Below are 22,656 nucleotides of genomic sequence, written 5' to 3'. Positions count from 1 at the left end.
GGAGTGCAGTGGCCGGATCTCAGCTCACTGCAAGCTCCGCCTCCCGGATTTACACCATTCTCCTGCTTCGGCCTCCTGAGTAGCTGGGACTACAGGCGCTCGCCACCTTGCCTGGCTAGTTTTTTTGTATTTTGTAGCAGAGACGGGGTTTCACCCTGTTAGCCAGAATGGTCTCAATCACCTGACCTTGTGATCCGCCTGCCTTGCCCTCCCAAAGTGCTGGGATTAAAGGCATGAACCACTGTGCCCGACCTAATACACAATGTAATTTATAAGATAGACCGATACCAACAACTAACAAATAATAGAACAGTTATAACAACATTCTGTAACAAAAGTTATGTGAATGTGGTCTCTCTTCATCTCTCAAAATATGATATTGTACTCATCTATTTTCAGACCGCAGCTGACCATGGGTAACTGAAACCATGGAAAGCTAAATTTCAGATAAGGGAGAACGGTACAGACATTTTTTTCTTTTTTTCTTTTTTTTTTTTGAGACCGAGTCTTGCTCCGTCGCCCAGGCTGGAGTGCAGTGGCCGGATCTCAGCTCACTGCAAGCTCCGCCTCCCGGGTTCACGCCATTCTCCTGCCTCAGCCTCCCAAGTAGCTGGGATTACAGGTGCCTGCCACCTCGCCCGGCTAGTGTTTTGTATTTTTTTAGTAGAGACGGGGTTTCACCGTGTTAGCCAGGATGGTCTCGATCTCCTGACTTTGTGATTCGCCCGTCTCGGCCTCCCAAAGTGCTGGGATTACAGGCTTGAGCCACCGCGCCCGGCCCCAAGTGTGATTTCCATTCACTTGAGTAGCTCACGGCTCAGAAGAACCCTGCGGTTTCCACCAGTCCTTTAGAAATGCTGAGTGTGGGAATTCCAATGAAAAGGCCCTGAGGAGGGCGTGTGGTTACGGGGTCCCCTGGGCTTGATAAGGGGAAGGACAAGGGACAGTAGCACAGGCAGAGCCTGCATTGGGGATGGGAGTGGGGGCTGTGGCCTCGGTACACAGAGGAGGAAGAGCTCAGCAGAGTGAGTCCATGTCCACAGCCTGCTCCGAGGACCAGGGCAGCGACCTCTGGGGAAGAGGATTTTGAGAGATTTGAAGGGAAGGGCTGGTTGCATGACAAAGAAGTGGCAGGAAGAGGTTACAGGTCCTGTCAGAGCCGCGTTGCCTCTGCAAGGCTGGGCGCTGGAGAATTCTGCACGGGGTGGAGTAAGCGTGGTGACCCAGGGTTCAGGCCACTGTCCTGGGGCTGGAGGTTGCCACAGGGGGCTGTTGTCTTGGGCCCCACCTGCTCACTTCTCCTAGGGAGACTGGGGGTCTCTCGCCCCGCACATCTCTGTCTGGACAAGGAATTCGCCCAAGGGACCCCCCTGAGTCCGGAGGGAGGGAGAAGAGTTCTGGCCCCAGTCCTGCCCCCCACCCTCCAGCCCTGTCCTAGGTCTGCCAGCTGAGCTGTCCCAGCACCGTGCCCCAAGACCCTAGATCACATGCGCGTGACTGGCACTAAGTCAGAGGACCAACCACTCAGAGGCACACTGCCTTTCCCCTGCCCTGGCCTCCTGATGGGGAAAACAAGACTAAGTCATCATGTCTGCTCACTTCCACCAGGGCTGACGAGAAGCTCAGGGAAGCCAGGGCTGGTGAGCAATGTTTGGAGGAGGGGATGCCATGACAGCTGTGCCCACATGGCAGCTGGCCCTGTCTCCCTCCTCCCATGGGGCCCGTCAGTGAGGACCGTCCCAAGAAAGAGGACATAGCATCTAGGCCAGCCAAGGGGAAAGGGGAGAACGATGAACCAGGGCCTCCGGGAGCCCAAAATTGCTGAGGCCACAGCAGTCCTGAAGCCCTACATGGCGGGGATTCAGGCTAAGGGCAGACATGATCTGAAAAAGGAAAAGTGGAAGAAGAAAGAAAACCATGAGGTTAGCTTCCAGAGGCTGGGAATACACCACTCCTGATCATAACAATAACAGCAGCCACCAGCAGCACATGTGCACACACGGCACGTCCCACTCTCCAAGTTCCTCACATGTGAAGTTCCTTCTTCCAAAGCCCCAGCCTCATTCTGCTCAAGCTGCCATGGGAAAATACATCGGACGGGGTGGTTTATGCAGCAGATGCCCGGGAGTCCAAGATCAAGGCGTCGGCAGGGCTGGCATGGTGAGGGCTCTGCCTGGGGCTGCAGGGCGCCTCCTCACTGTGTCCTGACCTGGCCTTTCCTCTGCATACAGGAGAGAAGCAAGCGATAGTTTCTCTTTCACTCCTTATAAAGACACGACTCTAGAGGGTAGGGGCCCCTCCCCTGTGGCCTCACTTAGCCTTCATCCCCTCCCTATACACCCTGTCTCCATGTACAGTCACACCGGGTTAGGCCTCAGCATGTGAGTACTGGGGGGACGCAGTCCAACCTCTAACAGCCCACTGGAGAGAGGCACAATCCTATTATTCAGCCCATTTTACAGGTGAGGACCTGAGGCCCAAAAAGTTGTTTCTTACCTAAATAAGTGGCAGCCAGAACTCAAACTAAGGCAGTTTCTCTATTAAAAATAAATAGCTTATAATCTCCGGAAGAGAGACCTTTCATGGCAAGAGGTAAGTGTCAGTTTGGCTCAGAAGGGAGAGGTCCTTTTCCAGCCTCCCTATCTTTGCTCAGGCAGCTCCCTCCTGCTGGAAGGTTCTTCTCGATCGTCTCTTTTCCCATTAAAATCTCATCATCTTTCAAGACCAGTTCAAGTGCTGCCTCCTCCAAGAAGTCCTCCTGATCACTCCTGGCAGAAGTCACCTCCTCTCTCTCTCAGAGCATATTCCATCACAACATTGCCGCCTGCAGAGGGGAATTCTGTACGCACGGATGGAGAAGCACTTGTTATGCTGGGAGGTGAGATGCTTCACGAGCTACCTGCCTGCTAAGCTTGCATGTTGTCTCTTGACTTCAAGAGCTTGTTTTATATGCAGAACACAAGACGCCTGATGATGTGAACACCACTGGAACCCTCATTCTGCTCAGGCGGCAGGCCCGATGAGCACACGCAAGAGTCGGTGGCCTAATCCTCTTGGCATCTGTTACAGTAAACGCATTGTCGTGGGAACACGCCAGGCCCATTTGCCCAGGTATCACCCACGGCTGCTTCTGCACTACAACAGCAGAGTTACGGTCACAAATCCTAAAATATTCACTGTCTGGCCCGTTCCTGATGTTTACCTGCCCCTGCCCCAAACCCGCCGCCACGCGGATCTGATTCCTGGGCAGCAATAGATGGTGTCTCTTTCACTCCTTAATAAGACACGATTCCACGGGGTAGACATCCCTCCCTGTGACCTCACTTAGCTCCCAGCTGACCCAATCAGCTCGCCTCCTCCCCTGAGGGAACCCTGCCATTCTCAGAGGAGGGAGCATCGTCTGACCAACAGGCTGAGGAATGCCAGCCGTCCACGAGCTGTTATCTGATCCCTCACTCACAGAGGAATCCTTTGTGGGGATCAGAGTCATTGATCTTCATAAAAACAGTCAAACTCTTGTTATCTTGGCAGTACCTCACAAAATACAACCTGCACCACATCAGCCTTGAACGTTGTCTCCTAGAAGCTTGTGGACGGATTTTATTCCGTATTAAAAATGATAAAATGGAAGGTGTGGCATGTTAGATAACTGCATCAGCTACAGACCATCACTTTCTTTTCTCTTTTTTCTTTTTCTTTTTTTTTTTTTTTTTGAGATGGAGTCTTGTTTTGTGGCCCAGGCTGGAGTGCAGTGGTACAATCTTAGCTCACTGCAACCTCCGCCTCCTGGGTTCAAGCAATTCTCCTGCCTCAGCCTCCCGAGTAGTTGGAATTACAGACATGCGCCACCACGCCCAGCTAATTTTCATATTTTTACTAGAGACGGGGTTTTGCCATGTTGTCCAGGCTGATCTCGAACCCCTAACCTCAGGTGATCCACCCACCTCGGTCTCCCAAAGTGCTGGGATTACAGGCGTGAGCCACCGCGCCCGGCCCAGACCATCACTTTCATGTGTGGTTGCCAAAAAGCCTCAGTCAAAAAGAATATGTAGATTTACCTACAGGCCCAAGAAAGGGGCCTGTTGAAGTGAATGATGGCCCTCCCACGGGACGGCCCACTGTGCAACCATTACAAATCACGCCGAGGAAGGGAAATATGTATGAATATGAATCTTAGGGGAGAAAGGTTAGAAAAGATCCTATCTGCCAGCAAAAGAAAGAAAACATGGACTTTATAAGGTCATTATGCAGAGTAGGGGCTTTGGAAATGTGCTGGCTGCCTTCATGGCTCTAGAACAGCTATTCCGCCTCGGACTCCCGTCACAAAAACTGCATTCGGGGTCTGTGGCCTGCAGCGCCCCACGGATCACCACGCGCTGCTCTTTCTCACATTGGCTCAAGTTTCAGGGTGAGCGCGGGCATCAGTGCCACGAGGAATGAGGTGCGTTCGACTCTCCTGAGCACTCCCTGAAGGAGACGGACCGACCAGGCCTCCCAGGTGTCTGTCTTGGCAGCGGCCGTCCGTCTGGCTGGTCCGTCCGTGTCTATGTCCATGCACTGGCGGTTCTGAAGCTTCATTGTGTGTAAAAATCACAGGGGAAAAATGCAGCTTCCCTGGCCCCCTGCTACCAGGGACTCTGATTCTGAGGGACCAGACTGGGAGCAGGTTTCTTCCTGAACAAGTTCCCTGGGATTCAGACGCAGGTGGCCTAGTGACTGCCCAAGAAACACTGCTGGAGCCGGTGAGCTCCCCAACATGGCAGGCCAGAGGCCTCTCACTCCACACGCATTTCTGCATTTCTGCTGTTAGAGTCATTCTTTTGTGGAAACAGCAACCTGGGCTGGTCCCCATCGCTGAGACAGAATCCCTGGGCCCAGATGAGGCCTAAACAATGATACACCAGTCTCGTCCACTTCACAGCACCGAATTTTCTGAGATTTAACGAGAGCCGACTCACTGGGAATATCTCCAGAGCAAGGAATTAAATGCCTGACCAGAGCCTAAAAGCGGAGGACAGAGGCCTCCACCCCTGGCTACCCACTGCAGCTGCTTCGGCCAAGCCATGCGACATTTCTGCCTCGACCAGTGGAAACCATCCCGTGGCAGGGGGAACCATGGCCCCAGAGACATCCACGTCTGGATCCCTGGAACGCGAGCATGTGTCAGGTTCCATGGCAGAGGATGACAGTTGCTCATTGGTGTCCTTGAGACCAGAGATTCTCCTGGATCATCCAGTGGGTGAATGTCATCCCAGGTGCTTCTGGTGAGGAGGGCGGGAGAGGAGTCGGAGGAAGGGCCGTGCAGCAAGGCGCAGTCAGAGAGATGCTGCTGCAGGCTGCAAGACAAAAGGGGCCCGAGCCCAGGGAGGTGGGAGTCCTCCAACCTGGAAAAGGCAAGAAAACAGGGCTCCCCTGGAGTCCCCAGAAGGATCCAGCGTCCTGACACCTGGTCGTAGCCCAGTGAGACCTGTAGTGGACTTTTGAACTATAGAACTCTCGGATGATAAATTTATGTTGTCTGCAGCCATTAAGTTTGTGGTAATTTACCGTAATAGCAGCAAAAGAAAACTCCCACAGCCCTCGCTCACTTGAGGACCTGCTGCAAAGCTGGGGAGAGGAAGGAGGTAGGAGGCTTCGCACCCTCCGTCTTTTCTGTTTTAGGGCCTGCACATTTCATGGTTCCTTGTTGATTTCTATCCTTATCGATCACAGTGATTTAAGGTAATATGAGCATCAAAGTGCTTTTCTGAAGACTGTTTGCTTCTTGCCAGTTTTATAGTGACCCAATAGAATAAGACCAGTAAATTTATTGATGGCAGAAATTAGCAATGTCCTCAAATGCTTTCACAGGGCAGACAAACAGAGATGTCTTAGTCTTCGTGGTAGAGTTGAGTCCGAGGTAGTATCTTCAAAGGTGTATTAAGGTACTTTTGTGTCATCAGCTCTCAATACCTCCTTTGAAGGACTCGCTCATTCCCCTGGCAGGTGAATAAGCAGCTCACAGGGACCCCATGACCAAGGCCTGCAAGGGGCAGAGCCAGGCTCCAAACCCAGGCCCTGCACATGGCTCTCACACTCTGTCACGCCGTACCCAGAGCGTCAGTGCCTCTAATCAACCAACAGTTCAGTTCCCACAGTTCAAAATGGGCCTTACAGAACTTCAAAGCATTGATAATTCAGACATTTGCTTGGTAAATCCTCCATCATGGAATGTGACGGAGGCAACTTCAGATCAACAAACTGGTGTCTGAGTTATCACACATCCTGAAATTGGAGACGTCCAGTGAAAAGAGATTTGTCTAGTAAAAGTAATGTGTGACCCAAAGGACTTGTCTAGGCAGTTCCAGTAGGAAGGACTTTGCTGCCTCCAACACGAGTTCTTTTCTCCCAGGACTTTTTCAACCTGCCAGCCATACACTTCCTGGACATGTCACCAAATGAAGAGAGAAAGGAAAACAAACAACAAAAAAGCTTTCTTTAAGGAGCTTTAAACTTGGCACTAGACAGATCCAAATTCACTGGCTTCTGCACTAAATCTGTCTCCAGACATCCCTGTTAGGTTCTGTAACTAAATTGCCAACTAATAATATTTATGCTCTTTCTTAAACAAAGAAAATAGGAGCTGTTAGCAAGGACAGGGCAGGGCAGGGCAAGCCGAGCCGGTTTCTGGTGCAGACACAGCCCAGAGCCAAGCTTCAAAAGGACAGCTCTGCCTGGGCCCTCAGAGACACCCAGCTGCGTCAGTTTGGACTCTGGGTGGTGCTGGATTGTGGATAATTTGAGGAAACGACCAGCACATTAAGGAGGCTGGGAATGCTGGGGTTCTGGTGGGCTGGCGTCTCTGAGCCCGACGACCTCTCAGCCACCATTCAGCCTGACCCAGGACAGGCCTCCACCCTCCCATGTGCTCAACTTCTCACTCAACAGAGACGCGCAGCTTCAGCCAATGCAGCAGCACCATGTGCCCACCAGATGCCTAGTGTGGTACGTCTTGGTCGTAAATTAGATCCTTAAACAAAAATGTAAGTATACAAAAACACGGCCTCACCCCAAAACACCCAGAAGGTAATTGTGGCAAATGCGCTCTCAGCCAAACGGCCTTTTGACTGAGAGCCCTTTTGCAGCTGTTACCCCATTTGATTTTTAGAACAATCCCAGGAGGCAGCTGTGGCATGGGCATCAGTCAGGGCTCCACTGGAGGGCACTGAACCGCAAGGAACCAGGGCCAGAGTCTCAACCTTCCAGCAAGGTGGCCGTAGGGGAACACATGAGGATGACAGCTGGGAGACTTCAGTCCCAAGTCCCTGCTCTGTCCCTTCATCCCCAGACCTGGGTTCTCTTATCTGTAAAATACACGGAGGGCCTGCGGTGATGCAGACACAGCATGAGAACACTGCTTCTCAAGTTTTATGGCATGTTTTTTAAAAGGCAACGCTCCAGACCCTATGTCCAGGGTTTTGTTTTTTTGTTTGCTTGTTTGTTTTTTGACGGAGTCTCGCTCTGTCGCCCAGGCTGGAGTGCAGTGGCGAGATCTCAGCTCACTGCAAGCTCCGCCTCCCAGGTTCATGCCATTCTCCTGCCTCAGCCTCCCAAGTAGCTGGGACTACAGGTTCCCGCCACTACGCCACTATGCCCAGTTAATTTTTTTGTATTTTTTAGTGGAGATGGGGTTTCACTGTGTTAGCCAGGATGGTCTCCATCTCCTGACCTTGTGATCCGCCCGCCTCAGCCTCCCAAAGTGCTGGGATTACAGGCGTGAGCCACCGCGCCCGGTCGTCCAGGGGTTTTGATGACTATTTCTGAGATGAAACCTAGAAATCCACATTTTAGCAAGCTTCTAGGCACTTCTGACACAGGTGGTTCAGACTACTCTCAAAGCCTGGAAACTTTGGAGAGCAAAAGTGAGGTGATTAATGATTAAACTAGGGCAACAGCATAGCCTGAGGCTGACACGAGCGAGCTTCAGTGGAAGGTCGCGGGAGGGCGCCGGCCATGCTTTCGGAAGACCTTCCTTTGTGTCATTGGAGGAACGGCGTTGGCTGATCCGGTCAGGGACTGGACTCGTGCCCGTCATAAACATCAGAAGAGGGTTTACTATCAGCTGTGGATTAAAACTCAAAGGCCAGAGATCAGGCTACTGTTCTTCTTCCCCATGAGTGCAAACGCTTTTCCCCTGCATCGGTTGGCTCCAGTAGGCTGATTCTTTTAAGGGTCAAAGTCCCGCACTCTCCTTTTTATTATTACCCTGTTTCCTAGAAGAATAAGAAGCAACAGCACATCTGAGTCACCTTTTATCATCCTAAGATGCGGCTCTTTAGTCTCTCTTTGGGGCACAGTCAACCGTGTCCAGTATCCATTCTGCCTGTCCTCCTCAGTCAGGAAAAACCAAGTTTGAGCTCTCTCTGTGGCCATCTGGAATCAAGATTCTGTGTCCCAGCCCCTCATGCGGTGAACTGCGGCCACGTCAAAGTTCAGAACATGGGATGGAAGTCGACTTGGCCTGGGCACCTGCTTGGAAGTGCTCCAGAAGAGGAGGGCATAATCTTTGTTCCTCCCTGCTGGCTTGAGCAGGAATGTAAGAGCTGGCACCCTGGCAGCTCTCCTGGGCTATGAAGCAACCTTAGGAACGGACGCCAAGCACAGTGGAACAGAGGGCTAAGGAGGAACCCAGGTCCCTGCCCCAGGGGCACGTCTCAGCCAAGGATCGAATGTTTCCGGGCGTCCTGACTATGACAGAGAAGTCTTCTATCATTTTCACACTGCTGTTAGTTGGAATTATTCTTTGCTTGCTGTCATAACTAATTCTGACAGACACACCTTGCCTGTTCCCTCTTCTGTCAGCCGAGGCTGGGGAACAGAAGAGAAAATCAGGATGCCGCTGCAGGAGCAAGAGATCCCGGGGTGGTCATGGGAAGAGATCCACCGGGGCAGGTTCCCAGAATTCCTTTTCTCCACCATAATTCCATTTGTCAGCCATGTATGAGGCACCTGTCATGTAAGCTGAGTCACTGGAGATGAAGGCACTTCACAAACTCAATGCCTTTTGCAAACGTACCCACTGTCTCTCTCAACAGCCATGCTAGGTGGCCCAGCAGGGACACTAAATGCATTGGGCACTGAGATCAGGCTCCCTGTCCACTGTCAGTGGGCACGTGCTCGGTATTGCACTGTGCATGGAGAATGCCAGGCCACCATGCAAGCCTCTGAAGGAGGCAAAGCGACCGCACCCCATCACCTCTGGGCCCAGCATCACTGAGGATCCCTGCAAGTGTGACTCCTGTGGTGACACCCAGACTACCACCACCTCAAACGATCCCTCCTCTGAAGCCATCAGCTCTAACTTCACCTCCGTGCTTCTAGACCCACTGAGGCACCCAGCACCCCCTCAGCCCGCTCCAGCCTCGCTTCCTTTCCAGCCTCTCCCAGAGTCCCCAGCCCAGCACCGAGGGCTCTCCTGCACCCTGCCCTGTGCACACCTCCTTGCCACGCAGGTCTGTTCCGGCACCTGCCCATTTGCCACTGCCTTACCCTGGTGTTCCCAGAACTCCTAGAGAAAGCTTCAGTCACATGGGTGCCACTGCCATCCCTGCTCCAGCCCAGGGCTCACGGGGCCTAGCAGTGCTGCTGCCATCCTCAGAGAGTTGTTCTGTCCTCCTGCTCTAGGCTGCCAGGCCTCTGCCCTCTTCAGTTGGAGCAACAGGGCTTCCCCTGGTGCACAGAGCTAATGAGAAAGCCAGAGTGAAGCCCACATTCAGCCTTCCTACGCCTCTGTCTCTCTGTCCCTTTGTCTGCCTCTGTCTCTCTGTCTCTATCTCTTTCTGTCCCTCTCTGTCTCTGTCCTTCTCTGTCTCTGTCTCTCTTGCTTGCTCTGTCTCTCTGTCTCTGTGTCTGTTTCTGTCTCTGCCTCTCTCTGTGTCTATTTCTCTGTTTCTGTCTCTCACACACACCCCTCCACCCCACCCTATCTGTGCCCCTCACCCCTCAGTGGCCCAGGGCCCCACTCTTCTTCTGTTTGTAGCCAGCCCCTCCTACCTGCTGGGTCCTGTCCCATTTCCTCCAGGCCCTTGGTCCATTGACTCTCTTTTAACTCCAGCCTATCCCTTTCAATTTATTATTTTTAATAAGCAGAGAAATATTCCCAAGACTCTAATCTTAAAAAGAAAAGAAAAAATTCTAACCTAGAAACGCATCCGCCGAACGTGGTCCCGTGACTCCCTCCCAGAGCAGGCAGCCAATCCTCCAGAAACTGCCCCCGAGGGCTGGCTTCCTCCCGTCTCTGGTTTCCTGACCCTGCAAATCTTCCCCCCGAGGGAGCCAGGGTGCTGCCGGGCACCTCTCTAATGTGCCTTCTCGGTGGCACGAGACACAGCCAGGCACCCTCCGTGAGGGCGGTCTCCTCTGTGACCAAGTCTCTCTGGCGTCTTGTCCTGTTTTGCCACCTGCTCTCCTCCTGGTTCTGTCCTCACTGGTTCCCTGAAAGCAGAGCCTGAGCCCGAGCTTGTCTCTGCTGCTTACTGGGAAGTCCCAAGGAGGGGTGGGGAAGGCCAGGAGGCTGATTAGGCAAGTACGCAGAGTCGAGGTCCCCAGCTGGCCACTGAGGGCTCCAAACACAGCTGGCTATGCTCTCTCGCAGGGCTGAGAGCGCCCCTGAGCTACTGAGGCCCAAAGTGGCCCATCAAGAGGACAAAGGGAGGAGAGCTCCTCACCATCCTCAGTCCAAGGCCCGCTCCTAGGACTCTTCTGTAGCAGCACTAGGTGCTGGGCGCGTCCCAAATCCACAGCAGCAGCAGTGAGCCCAGGGCAGAAGCAGCCAGCACCTGGGGCCTGAGGCACAAGCTGTGTGCTGTGCCCCGGGGGTCCCAAGACCAGATCACCTCGGTGGTGTCTGGGGTGACTTGGGGGGCCAAGAGTCCAGGAGACAAGTGAAGGCTGAAAGGGCCCAGGGCAGGGCCAAGGGGGGATCTCCCCATAAACAGTGACATCACCCAGGCCCTGCCCCCATTCTTCCTGCTCATGCCAGTCTCTCAGCTCCACACTCATACGTGGCATCCACAGAGACCTCAGCTTCACATGTCAGAAACTAGGCCCAGGGCGGTGGTTTCCCAAAACTTAGAAACAGAAGTGCCACGTGACCCCTCTGTTCCACTGTGGGTCTCTCCCCCAAAGCACTGAAAGCAAGGACTCGAGGAGTTTGCACAGCCACATCACAGCAGCACCCCACAACAGCCAAGGGTGGAGGCAACCCACGTGTCCGTCAGCCAATGAGGGACAAACGCAGTGTGCCCCACCCATGCAGGACAACAGATTATTCAGCCTTAAAAAGGAAGGCAATTCGGACGCACGTCACAACACGGAAGAGGCTTGGAGTTATTACGCCGGGCGGGGGAGCCAGCCACAGGACAAGCACTGTGCGATCCCACTGCATACCCCCCGAACAGTAAACCCACGGAGACAGGAAGTAGAAGGGTGGGTGTCAGGGTGGGTGTCAGGGCTGGCAGAGGGGAATGGGGAGTTAGTGTTGAAGGAGGACAGGGCTTACTTTCGCGACAAGAAAGCCCTAGAGAGCCGGTGCAGAACGATGCGAGTAGACCCAACTGTAGAGCTAAAAATGATTCAGATGGTAAATTTTCTTATGTGTATGTTACAAAAAATTTTTAAAAACAAAGCTGCACTCATCTCTCCCTCCAGGCTTGCCGCTTGTCCGCATGTCTCACTCCTGGATGGCACCCCCGTGCTCCTGGTGGCCAGGCCAGGGGTGGGCCATCCTGACTCACTGCCCCCCAGCCGGTCCCAAGTCCTGCATCTCCACCCCAGTGGCGGCTGTCCTCCCCCATCCTTGGCATAGCACCCTTCCCTCCTCACCCAGATCACCCAAAAGCTTCCCAGCAGCTTCCAGCTTCTTGTCTGTTGCCATCCGTGTAGCTGCCCCAGCCGTCTATAACTTTCTGACGGTTACATCTTACCGTATAATTATGTTCTGTGTAGAGCCCTCCTGCAGCCCCCGATGGCCTCGGGATCAAGTTCAAACCCTCAGCATGGCCCAGGGCCTCTCCGTCCCTCCCTCTGCAGGCCCAGCTCCTGGATGCTCCCTCCTCTCGCCCATCCCGGAGACCGGCACTATTCTGCCCTCTGCGCAGAGTAGCCACCCCTGCCTGCATCAGCTCATCATCCTCAGAAGCATCTCTAGCCTTAGGAAGAGAACATCCCCAGCCTGTCGCCTCCGCAGGGCTGAATAAGCTCATAATGTCCTTTGCCCGCCTCTGTCACGGGGCTAGTTTGCCCTCAATAATGAGGCCTGAGAGGGAGGACCCCGTCTGTTCATTTAAGCATTGGACACTTGGAGGCTGAAGCAGCCAGGAGGTGAGCATCATTTTCTCACTCACCCTGAAAGTGCAGGATGAGCCCTGCAAACCCAAAGGCCCCAGCATAGCCAGGTGTCTCCTTGGAAGTAAAGATCTTTTTCATGTGACTTAAAAGAAATTTACAAGGCTTCAGAGACCTAATGTGCTCCTAAAACTTGAAAGCCATTCTTGATAATAAGCCTTAAGAAAGCTCACTCATTTATGAAGCCAAAGGAAAAGAATGGAATTTAAAAGATCTGTGGGTAGAGCTCTTTTGAAAACCTTGATGCGTTAGTCCGTTCTCACACTGCTAAGAAGAAATACCCAAGATCGGGTAGTTTATAAAGGAGAGAGGCTTAACTGACTCACGGTTCTGCAGGGCTGGGAAGGCCTCAGGAAACACGATCATGATCATGACGGAAGGGAAAGCAAACACATCCTTCTTTCACGTGGTGGCAGCAAGAAGTGCAGAGCGAATGGGGGGAAAGCCCCTTATAAAACCATCAGATCTCGTGAGAACTCACTCAGTATCAGGAGAACAGCATGGGGGTATCAATTACCTTCCACTGGGTCCTTCCCACCGTGCATGGGGATTATGGGAACTAGAGTTCAAGATGAGATTTGGGTGGGGACTCCGCTAAACCATCTCACTCAATGAGAAGGGAAAAAAGTGAACGATGTTATTTAGGTATCTGTTCATGTATTTAACGAGCATGTGTTAAGCACCAAGTGTATGCCAGGAACAGAGGCTCCGGCAGGCAGTTTCCTGATTTCAGGTCTCCCACTCCTGCCAGGATGAGGAACTCTTCACCCTCCTTATCTACATCATAGCAGCACACACCATCTAGCTCCTGCGATGACCCAGCGGAGGGGACTGAGGGGCAGATCTCAGGATATGATACAGGTCCCCAGGGTTTCCAGGACTCCCCTGAGAAGCTGGGGCTCCCTCGGCCTCTGACAGGGGCTGCAGCTGTCATTAATGCGCAGTGGGTTTTTGTGTCATCCCACTTCAGCCCACATGCACCTACGTCCACCGACTCAAGCTACTGACTGGACAGAATGCAGGAAGCAGGGAAGAGGCCAGAAGAGGGTGCGCGGATGGAGCTCCTGCAGACGCCACGTTCCCTGGGAGCAGTCCCCTTGGGACAGGCCCATGGGAGCCCCAAAGCAGATCCTGCTCCCATCCCAGTTCAGCACTGGGAAGCCTGGTGCTCCGCAAGGCCCTGGGATGTTCAGCCTCTGCCTGGCCTCACCAGCATCACCCCAGGCACCAAACACATTCTCCCGATTCCCACATGCCGCATCCCACGTCCTCAGGATAAGTTCGAGGCAGCAAGAAGTGGGGCCCGGCTTGCTGCCCTGGCCCCGCTGCCCTCTGTGCACCCCAGGGCATTTTCCCCATCGACACAGTCTCCTGAATCTCGCATTCTAGGAGACTATCTTAGCCTGTGCAGCAGGCTGCTATTGCAAAATACCATTGACTGTGCAGCTTATAAACCACACGTTTATTTCTCATGGTTCTGGAGACTGAAGCCTCAACACAGGGTGCCGACCTGCTCAGGCTCTGGTGAGGGCCTCCTCCAGGCTGGCGGACAGAGGACTTCCCGCTTGTCCTCAAGTGGCAGTAGCACGATGGAGCTCTCCCAGCCTCTTTCATAAGAGCACTAATCCCATTCCTGAGGGCTCCACCCTCTTGACCCAGTCACTTCCCAGAGGCCCCACCTCCTAGCACCATCACGAGGGTTTCAACATCAAAACTCTGGGAGGACACAAACATTCGGTCCATAACAGGTATCAGGATCCCATTAGCAATCCTGTCCGGCTCCATGAGAGGCTAGCTGAAACGTCCGAGTGGGCAGGTGGATCAAGTTGTGGGCTCTGTCTGCCCAAGGAGCTGCCTCAGGGCTCCACCCTGCCCCTGCCCCTGCCCCAGCCCAGAGGAAGGGTGGGGCCCAGACACCTAAGGAACCATAGTATGTGTGAAGAGGAGTCCCCACTCTTGTACCCGAGTGGGGCAGAAGAGAAAAATGCACCTCCAAGGCCGGGCGCGGTGGCTCAAGCCTGTAATCCCAGCACTTTGGGAGGCCGAGACGGGCGGATCACGAGGTCAGGAGATCGAGACCATCCTGGCTAACAAGGTGAAACCCCATCTCAACTAAAAAATACAAAAAATAACTAGCCGGGCGAGGTGGCGGGCGCCTGTAGTCCCAGCTACTCGGGAGGCTGAGGCAGGAGAATGGCGTAAACCCGGGAGGCGGAGCTTGCAGTGAGCTGAGATCCGGCCATTGCATCCCAGCCTGGGCGACAGAGCGAGACTCCCTCTCAAAAAAAAAAAAAAAAAGAAAAAGAAAAATGCACCTCCACTAATCCAAGTGTGACCCAAGTATCCAAGACCTCACCAGTGTGGAGGAGAAATACAATGCCACAGCTCCATCCAGAGCTCCCTGGCTCCTCAGCCCCCACCTCCTAGCCAAGGATCTTGCCTCAGTTTCCTCCCCTGTAATTGCTGGGACTCCCCAGGGGTGCCTTACTTTTGTGCAAAACCACATTTCTGACATCCTTCAAATGCCCACTGTGCACAGAAAGGCTCAGCACTCCCACAGCACTCATTACACTGGTAAACCCAGGCAGCGTTCCTTCCAAATGCAGGAGGAGATGCTGGTGGTGGCCGTAGTGGCCCGTCTGTGACTCCAGTGCACAGCACAGCTGAAAGCTCAGTGTCCGTCCTCTCCCTCCCTGCCCTCTCCTTTACTAGCAATGACATTTAGGGGACTGACCAGTTCTAGGCCTGAGTCTACTCTCAGCCAGTGTGGAGGTGCCTTCTTTGTCATCAACGATTAGTTGGAGAGTCCAGATTTAGACCCCTGTGCACACGGCATTCTCCTGGAAGCAAATCCTGTCTGCCACAAGGAAACCAGGGCCATTCTCCCAGGGAGAGGGAGCTGGCTGCAGGGAGGCTGAGGCTGTGGACAGAGTGGGGGACAGGCAGGCCCAGGTCCTCAAGAGGAGATGAAGGGGGTCAGGCGCTTGATGAGCCCACTTCGAAACGCACCCCATTTCTGAACTCCCAGCTTCACACGCTCCAAATTGCTAATCGTCCAAGCCAGCTGAGTGCTTCCTAAAGGGCACTGAGGATGCAGGGGCCCTGGACCTACCGGGACACACCTGCGGCCCAGCCTCTCGAGGGCCCAGCCTGCGCGAACCCTTCTCCCCACCCACTCACCCACTGCCCATGTGGCTATGCAGCGGGGAGCACCTCCAGACTCCCGAGGAGCCAGGTCTCCAGGAAAGAGGGGAACTGGGAGAAGAAAGAGACAGGTTGTTTCAAAGCTTTCCCGCCCAACGCACCTCTTCTTTTCTGTTTCGCCTGTACGCAAACTATGGCAAAATCAGAGTTCGGTAACTCTCTGTCTTCGGGTGGCATATCTGCCTTCAGGAGATTTAAATGCTGAGTCACTGTCATGAAGTTCTTGACTCGATTATACGGAATCAACTTGTATGAGGCATCTGGAAATCTCTTTTGAGAGGTCAGAAGCAGAAAAATAAAACAGCATTCTCTGTTTCCCATGATTCATAAAACCATTAGCAATTCTCTGTAAATTACTCAGAAAACAAAGATGAGCAGTGGGTTTCTCAGCCACCCAGAGAGGGGCTGAGGGGCTCAGGACCCCTCCCCAGGCCCAGCTCCAATCTGGGGTAAGGCTCCCAGACAGGGGCCCTTCTTCTCCGTCTCCTCAGCGGTCCCCTGGCCTCAGGGCCACGTTGACTGCCCCATGCTGGGGCTCTCCCACAGGCTGGCCCAGGTACCATTCACCTGCTCACCCTCAGAGCTCAGCAGCGTGTGCTGCCTGATGACATCAACGTCTCTGTCCCATGGGGCCTCACAGAGCTCCCCAAGAACTCCGTGTTTCCAGATGAAGGGATCGGAGACCCAGAGAAGTGACTGGCAGTCCAGGGCCCCACATGTCCTCAGCTCAGGCCTGGACACCCGGTGCTGCCTGGGCTCTGTGTCCATCCATAAGCATGTCCCGGCTCCTCTTACCTGCCAGGGGGCCATCTTTGTGGGGGATCCTCTGGACAGGACAGTCGGGAAGGGTCCTGCCTTCAGGCAGCTTCTCACGTAGTGGGAAGACAGACCAGAAAAGAAAAGAAACACAGAGTGAGGCCTCAGAACTGCGGACATAGTGAGAATGTGCGTCAGGCAGCTTCTCACGTAGTGGGAAGATGGACCAGAAAAGAAAAGAAACACACAGTGAGGCCTCAGAACTGCAGAGATAGTGAGAATGTGCGTCCCTGAGGGCATCTCACCTGGCTCTGGAGGCCCTGTGCGTGGGGCAGCTTCTCTGAGGGGACATGATTGAATCTAGGCCACGATGACGAATCTGACCAGAGCCCGGGGTTGGAAGAGGTGGTGAGCGATGAGGCTGGAGACGCTGAGCCCAGCTGCTCTGTGTCTCTCGCAGACCTGATGGAGCAGGGACACAGTGTTCATGCCCAAGGCGCGGTGCTCTGTGAGGACGGCCGGCCCACTGTGGACATCTCCCGAGCCTGTCGCGTGCTGCTCGGGGTGAGGACAGGGCTTCCGGGGTCGCACACATCAGCTCAGGCTCCATAACAATGTCCCACAGACTGGGGACTCACACAAGAAATTCATTCTCTCATGTTCTGGAGGCTGGAAGTTCAAGACCAAGGCTAGCAGGGTTGCTGCCCTCTGAGGCCTCCTGTATTCATTAGTCTGTTTTCACGCTGCCAATAAAGACATTCCTGAGACTGGGTAATTTATAAAAGAAAGAGGTTTAATGAACTCACAGTTCCACATGGCTGGGGAGGCCTCCCAATCATGGCAGAAGGTGAACGAGGGGCAAAGGCACGTCTTCCATGATGGCAGGCGAGAGAGCTTGTGCAGGGGAACGCCCCTTTATAAAACCATCAGATCTCGACAGACTTATTCACTACCATGAGAACAGTATGGGGGAAACTGCCCCAGTGATTCAATTACCTCCACCTGGCCCCACCCTCGACACGTGGAGATTCTTAGAATTCAAGGGGAGATTTGGGTGGCAACACAGCCAAACCGTATCCCCTCCTTCTTCAGCTGGTAGATGGCATCCTCTCCCTACCTCCTCACAGGTCTTCCCACTGCATGTGTCCGTGTCTAACCTGCCCTTCCCATATTGCACTAAGGTCCACCCGTATGACCCCAACCTAACTCAGTTGCCTCTTGAAAGACCCCATCTCCAAATACATTCTGAGGTCCTGGGGATTAGGATTTCCACAGATGGATTTGAGGAGATGCGATTCAGCCCATAACAGGTGTTACATGGTTTGAATCCGCCCACAAACCCTGCAAAACCTTCAAGCTTGACTCTCCATTGGCCGAAGGGGATGCGTCTTGCCCTAATTCCCTCAGCCAGAAGTGGCCGAGTCACCTCTGATTCCCTAATGACACCTTTTCCTTCCACGTCCAGAGCAGCTGGAATGTCCTGGCAGTAACCTGAAAGGCGGTGAGTAAAGGGCCCTGGGAGCCGGTCGTTCAGTGTCTCCCAGGTGCTGAGGAGAATGTGAGAGCTCCACCCTCTTGACCCAATCACTTCCCAGAGTTCCCACCTCCTAGCACCACCACCGTGGGTTTCAAAAGAACTTTGGGAGGACACAAACATTCAATCCATAACAGGTGTCAGGATCCCATTAGCAACACTGTCCGGCTCCATGAGAGGCTAGCTGAAAAACTTGAGTGGGCAGGTGGATCAGGAGAGGCCCCCTCCACTCAAGACGGATGCAAATGTCGGGGTGTTGTTCTAACACCCGGGGGGTAATTCAGTGCTGTTCCAGTCTCTGTCCTAAAGAACACGGAAGGAACTCAACCTCAAGATTCAAGATTCCTTAAAGATTCCCCCAGCCACCTCTGGTGACAGCAAGGATAGGGAGGGGAAGAGAGGCCCTGCTGTTTCTGAAGGCAGCTGTGTCCCTGCCTTCCCTGAAGTTGCATCAATTTTCCAATAAATTTCCCCTGCTACCAACATGAATTGGGTTGGATTTCTTCTATTTACACCCAAGAAGGGACACTCGCTGATCCACGCTTTTCCCAGGTAACAAAGGTAAGATGACTGTGACATGGTTTATTTCCATTGTGCAGCCACGGCCTGTGTCTTCCAGAGTCTCAAAACTCTCCAGGGAGGGGGTAGCAGCTGGAGCCACCCCTACCCAACCTTCCAGCTCCTTAGAAGTGCAGCAGGGAGGTGGCTGGGCACGGTGGCTCACGCCTGTAATCCCAGCACTTTGAAGGCCAAGGTGGGCAGATCACCTGAGGTCAGGAGTTTGAGACCAATTGGTCAACATAGTGAAACCCTGTTTTTACTAAAAATACAAAAATTAGCTGGGCATGGTGGCGGGCGCCTGTATTCCCAGCTACTTGGGAAGCTGAGGCAGGAGGATCACTTGAGCCCAGGAGGTGGAGGGTGTGTGAGGTTGCAGTGAGCCGAGATCCTGCCACTGCACTCCGGGCTGGGTGACACAGCGAGACTCTGTCTCATACAAACAAACAAACAATAAAGAAGTGCAGTGGGAGGTGTCATGAGTCAGAGACACCGCAGGCCCCATAAGTACAGTTTTCTCCAGCAGGAGGAGGGGCTGCCATGAGAGTCACAACCCCGCAATGGAAGGAGCCCCTTACAGGTGGGCAGAATGGGGGCTCTCAGAGCCAGAGGGCTGCTGTCACCAGGTGCTGTCCCCTTGTTGACCTTTGCCCTGTTTGGGGCTGAATTGTGTCTCCTCCTCTCCACATTCTTATGAGGAAGCCCTGGCCTCCAGCACCTCAGGAGGTGACCTTATTTGGAAACAGGGCCATGCAGGTGTAATTAGCTAAGAAGAGGTCATCCTGGAGGAATGCATCCCCCAATCTGACTGCTGCTTATGGAAAGAATACCCTGTGGAGAGAAAGGTGTGTGTATGGAGGGAAGACCAAGAACAAGACACGGGAAAAGGTCATTGCTAAGCCAAAGGGCCAAGGATGGCCAGCAGTCTGCCAGGGAGAGAGGTCTGGGGCCAATTCTCCCTCACCGCCTCCGACGGAGTCAACACTGCGGATCTTGACCTCGTCTCGGACTTCCAGCCTCCAGAACTGTGGGGTTGTCCTTCCTGTTGTTTAACCTGCTGGTCTGTGGTGCTTTGCGGCTCCCACGACAAGCTCCCAGCATCCTCTCCCTCTCCCAGTCTGGGGTTAGGTCTCATTTGCAATTCATCCCTCTCCACCACCTGCCCCGGGGCACCTGAAGGCAGGTGACACAGGACAAATAGAAATGGGAGGGAAGGGGTGGGATGCTAGTGGGAAAGAAAGAATTAGGGTGAGTCTATACAGGAGGGAGGTCACAAGGTGGGGACCCAGGCTCGGAGCATCTCAGCAATAGAAGTCACAAAAATATCAAAAGGAGGGTGAAGAAGCTGGGCATGGTGGCTCACACCTATAATCCCAGCATTTTTGGAGGCTGAGGTGGGTAGATCACTTGAGGTCAGGAGTTCAAGACCAGCCTGGCCAACATGGTGAAACCTACTAAAAATACAAAAATTAGCTGGGCATGGTGGGTGGCACAGGCCTGTAGTCCCAGCTACTCAGGAGGCTGAGGCAGAGAATCGCTTGAACCTGGGAGGCGGAGGTTGCCGTGAGCCGAGATCATGACACTGCATTCCAGCCCAAGTGACAGAGTGAGACTCCGTCTCGAAAAAACAAAAACAAAACAAACAAAGGAAGGGTGAAGAGACTTGAGAAGGCAGGTCGTTTAGCAAACTCTCAGTTGCCAGTCTTGTGCCTCTCCCTTCCATGGCCTCAGGGTGGGGCAGACGTAAACTGCGATCCCTGGACAGGCTTGGATCCACAGTTGGCCCAGGGTGAACACAGGCTGCGATTCCAAGGTCTCTGGTGGCCAGATGCCCTCCTGGTCCCCTCCCCGATGGGGCACCTGGTATCCTACCTTCACTGCCCACTCACTCTCTCAGGTTCAGCCAAGTCCTGTAACAGAGGTGGTGTGACCTAGAGAGTCTCCAGAATGGCACAATCTGTCCCAGGGGGTGTTCCCACGGTGCACAGGGCAAGGTTATCCAAGTTCCAAGAAAACATTCTGTTTGTGGACCTGGCTCACCAGAGCACACGAGTGAAAGCCGATAGGAGTAAGCAGATCACGGCTCAGCTACAGGTGCCGGGTGGAAATCAGGGTTAACCAGAGGGCAATGGGAGAAAACAACGTGGGGCGCTCATTTAAATTATCTGTAGGACTCCGTATCGTGAAGATAAACTTATTGTAGCCCTAGCTCATGTTTCCAGAATAGAGTCCTGAAGAGAAGGAGCCCTTACCAAGGACGAATGGGTCACTGCGTGGTCTGCGCATAGCATCTGGAAAACAAGAAGCCGGAACCTTGGAAACAGAAAGAGTCGGAGTTGGTCGGGGAGCTTGCCCTGGTCACAGTGGGCTTCAGTCTAGAAGACACTGAAAGACAGAGCGAACTCCCTCCTCCTACAAACTGCTAACACAGTGCGAAGGAGGACGGGGTTTCGCACTATATACTGTCTCAAAAATGTGCACTCTCAAATAAATATGTGCTTGTAACACCAACCCTGGAGAGGAAAGTCTCTTTGGGTTGCAGTCCCTAACCTTTACCCTGAACATTAATGTATCAATCGGCAGCAGCCCTGGAGAAGTCGCTGATGGCATCAGAGATTGAGGGCATTCACTAAGCTGTCACAGCAGACCCAGACGCGGTGGCGGAATTAATTTTTCCTTCATTAATCATATCCTAATTTGCATGATTAATATGTCATAGTTGATGAACACAGGCGGATACAAATAAAATCACTGAACAAAAATGCCACCTGCTGAGCAAAAAGAATAAGACAAACAAGTGACTTGGCACAGCTAAGTGAGCAGGAGTCACTTTATTTCCCAAAAACAATATTCCAAAAGTTGGAAACATCGCCACTATTGGGGCCACTCGCCGAGGACTGCGGAGACAGACATTCCAGAGGTTTCCATGGTGGGATGAGCTCCAGGGTACATACAACTGTGACAGCTTGCCATTGGACAGTTCTAAAAACTCACCTTTCGAACCTCGCCTGTTTCCCAAGAGGGACCCAGGCCAAGGGGCGGGACGTTCCAGGACAAAGTGGTGCCACCTCATCAGCCCAGGCCCACTTCCTCCAGCTGCAAGCCTCAGCCATTTCTGGCCAGCGGCTCCGGGGCAGGAACTGGGGCAGGGCATTGCCAAGGGCACAAGCAGGGGGCAGGGAGCAGAGGAGGAAAGGAAGCAGGGAGCAACCGAGGAATGACCTCGGACCCAGGGCAGAGCCTTTGGGATGCTGGAAGCTGCTCAGGGGCCGTGACTGAGGCCCAGGGAGCCACCAGGGGGGACTCCGACCGGGGTCCTGGGGCAGGCAATGCCCAGCCTCCCTGTAGCGTGGGTTTCCTTTAAGGCCACGTGGCAGAAGCAGCCACAGGAGAAGCAGCGCAGCTTTCGGCAACGATGGGAATGTCCTAGACCTGGCACATCCTGACAGTAGTCACCGGCACAAGTGACGGTGGAACAAGTGAATGTGGCCAGGGTGACTGAGAAACAGACATTTTCATTTCATTTTAATTAATGTTAATCAAAAAAGCCACGAAGGGCCGGGCGCGGTGGCTCAAGCCTGTAATCCCAGCACTTTGGGAGGCCGAGACGGGCGGATCACAAGGTTAGGAGATCGAGACCATCCTGGCTAACACGGTGAAACCCCGTCTCTACTAAAAAATACAAAAAAAAACTAGCCGGGCGCAGTGGCGGGCGCCTGTAGTCCCAGCTACTCGGGAGGCTGAGGCAGGAGAATGGCGTGAACCCGGGAGGCGGAGCTTGCAATGAGCTGAGATCCGGCCACTGCACTCCAGCCTGGGCGGCAGAGCGAGACTCCGTCTCAAAAAAAAAAAAAAAAAAAAAAGCCACGAAGGGCTAGTGGCCCCTGGTGGGGAGCTGAAGGGAGCGTGGGGCCCACAGCACTTCCCTGGCTGTGGGACCTGGAGAAGCATTCCTCCTTTCCAGCTCCATCCTCCTCTGAGGCTGAGAGGTTGGACAGGGGCATCCCCGGAGCCCCCAGTCTGTGCTTCCCGACTGGAGTGTGGAAGCCGCCTGCTCTGCATTCACCATCCTTCTGAAACCTTCGCTGGCTCCCTCCCCTCTGCTTGCAGAAAACTGCCTCCCGCCAGACTAAGTTCCTGGCGCCTCACTTTCCAGCCACATCCCCCACGTCTCCACCATGTGAACAGACCCTCAGCCCTCAAAAACACCTGTGCCTCCC

General features: G+C 53.7%; 1 protein-coding gene across 8 annotated transcripts in view; it reads right to left on the bottom strand.

Annotated features, from left to right (window-relative positions):
• Window positions 1-22,018, bottom strand: part of LOC103883366 — a 34,017-nt gene extending 11,999 nt beyond the window's left edge. For 4 of the 8 annotated variants that reach the window (XR_004183072.1, XR_004183074.1, XR_004183075.1 and 1 more), the window contains exons 1-2: window positions 20,689-22,018; window positions 15,690-16,806 (exon numbers count right to left, since the gene is read on the bottom strand). Coding sequence is in view for 1 of the 8 variants with exons in the window: in XM_031664979.1 (XP_031520839.1) it covers window positions 16,093-16,453; window positions 16,650-16,954 (666 nt within the window). In the remaining 7 variants the exon portion in view is untranslated. Of the gene's footprint in view, window positions 1-2,029; window positions 3,742-14,647; window positions 18,657-20,688 lie in introns of those variants that run through there. The other 4 variants (XR_004183070.1, XR_004183071.1, XM_031664979.1 and 1 more) reach the window with 4 other exon arrangements.
• Window positions 22,019-22,656: the final 638 nt, after the last annotated feature.

The sequence above is a fragment of the Papio anubis genome, chromosome 4 (genome assembly GCF_008728515.1).
Source record: "Papio anubis isolate 15944 chromosome 4, Panubis1.0, whole genome shotgun sequence".
Classification (NCBI taxonomy): Eukaryota; Metazoa; Chordata; class Mammalia; order Primates; family Cercopithecidae; genus Papio; species Papio anubis.
The sequence above is the reverse complement of the archived record's forward strand: the minus strand, read 5'-3'. Positions and strand labels throughout refer to the sequence as shown.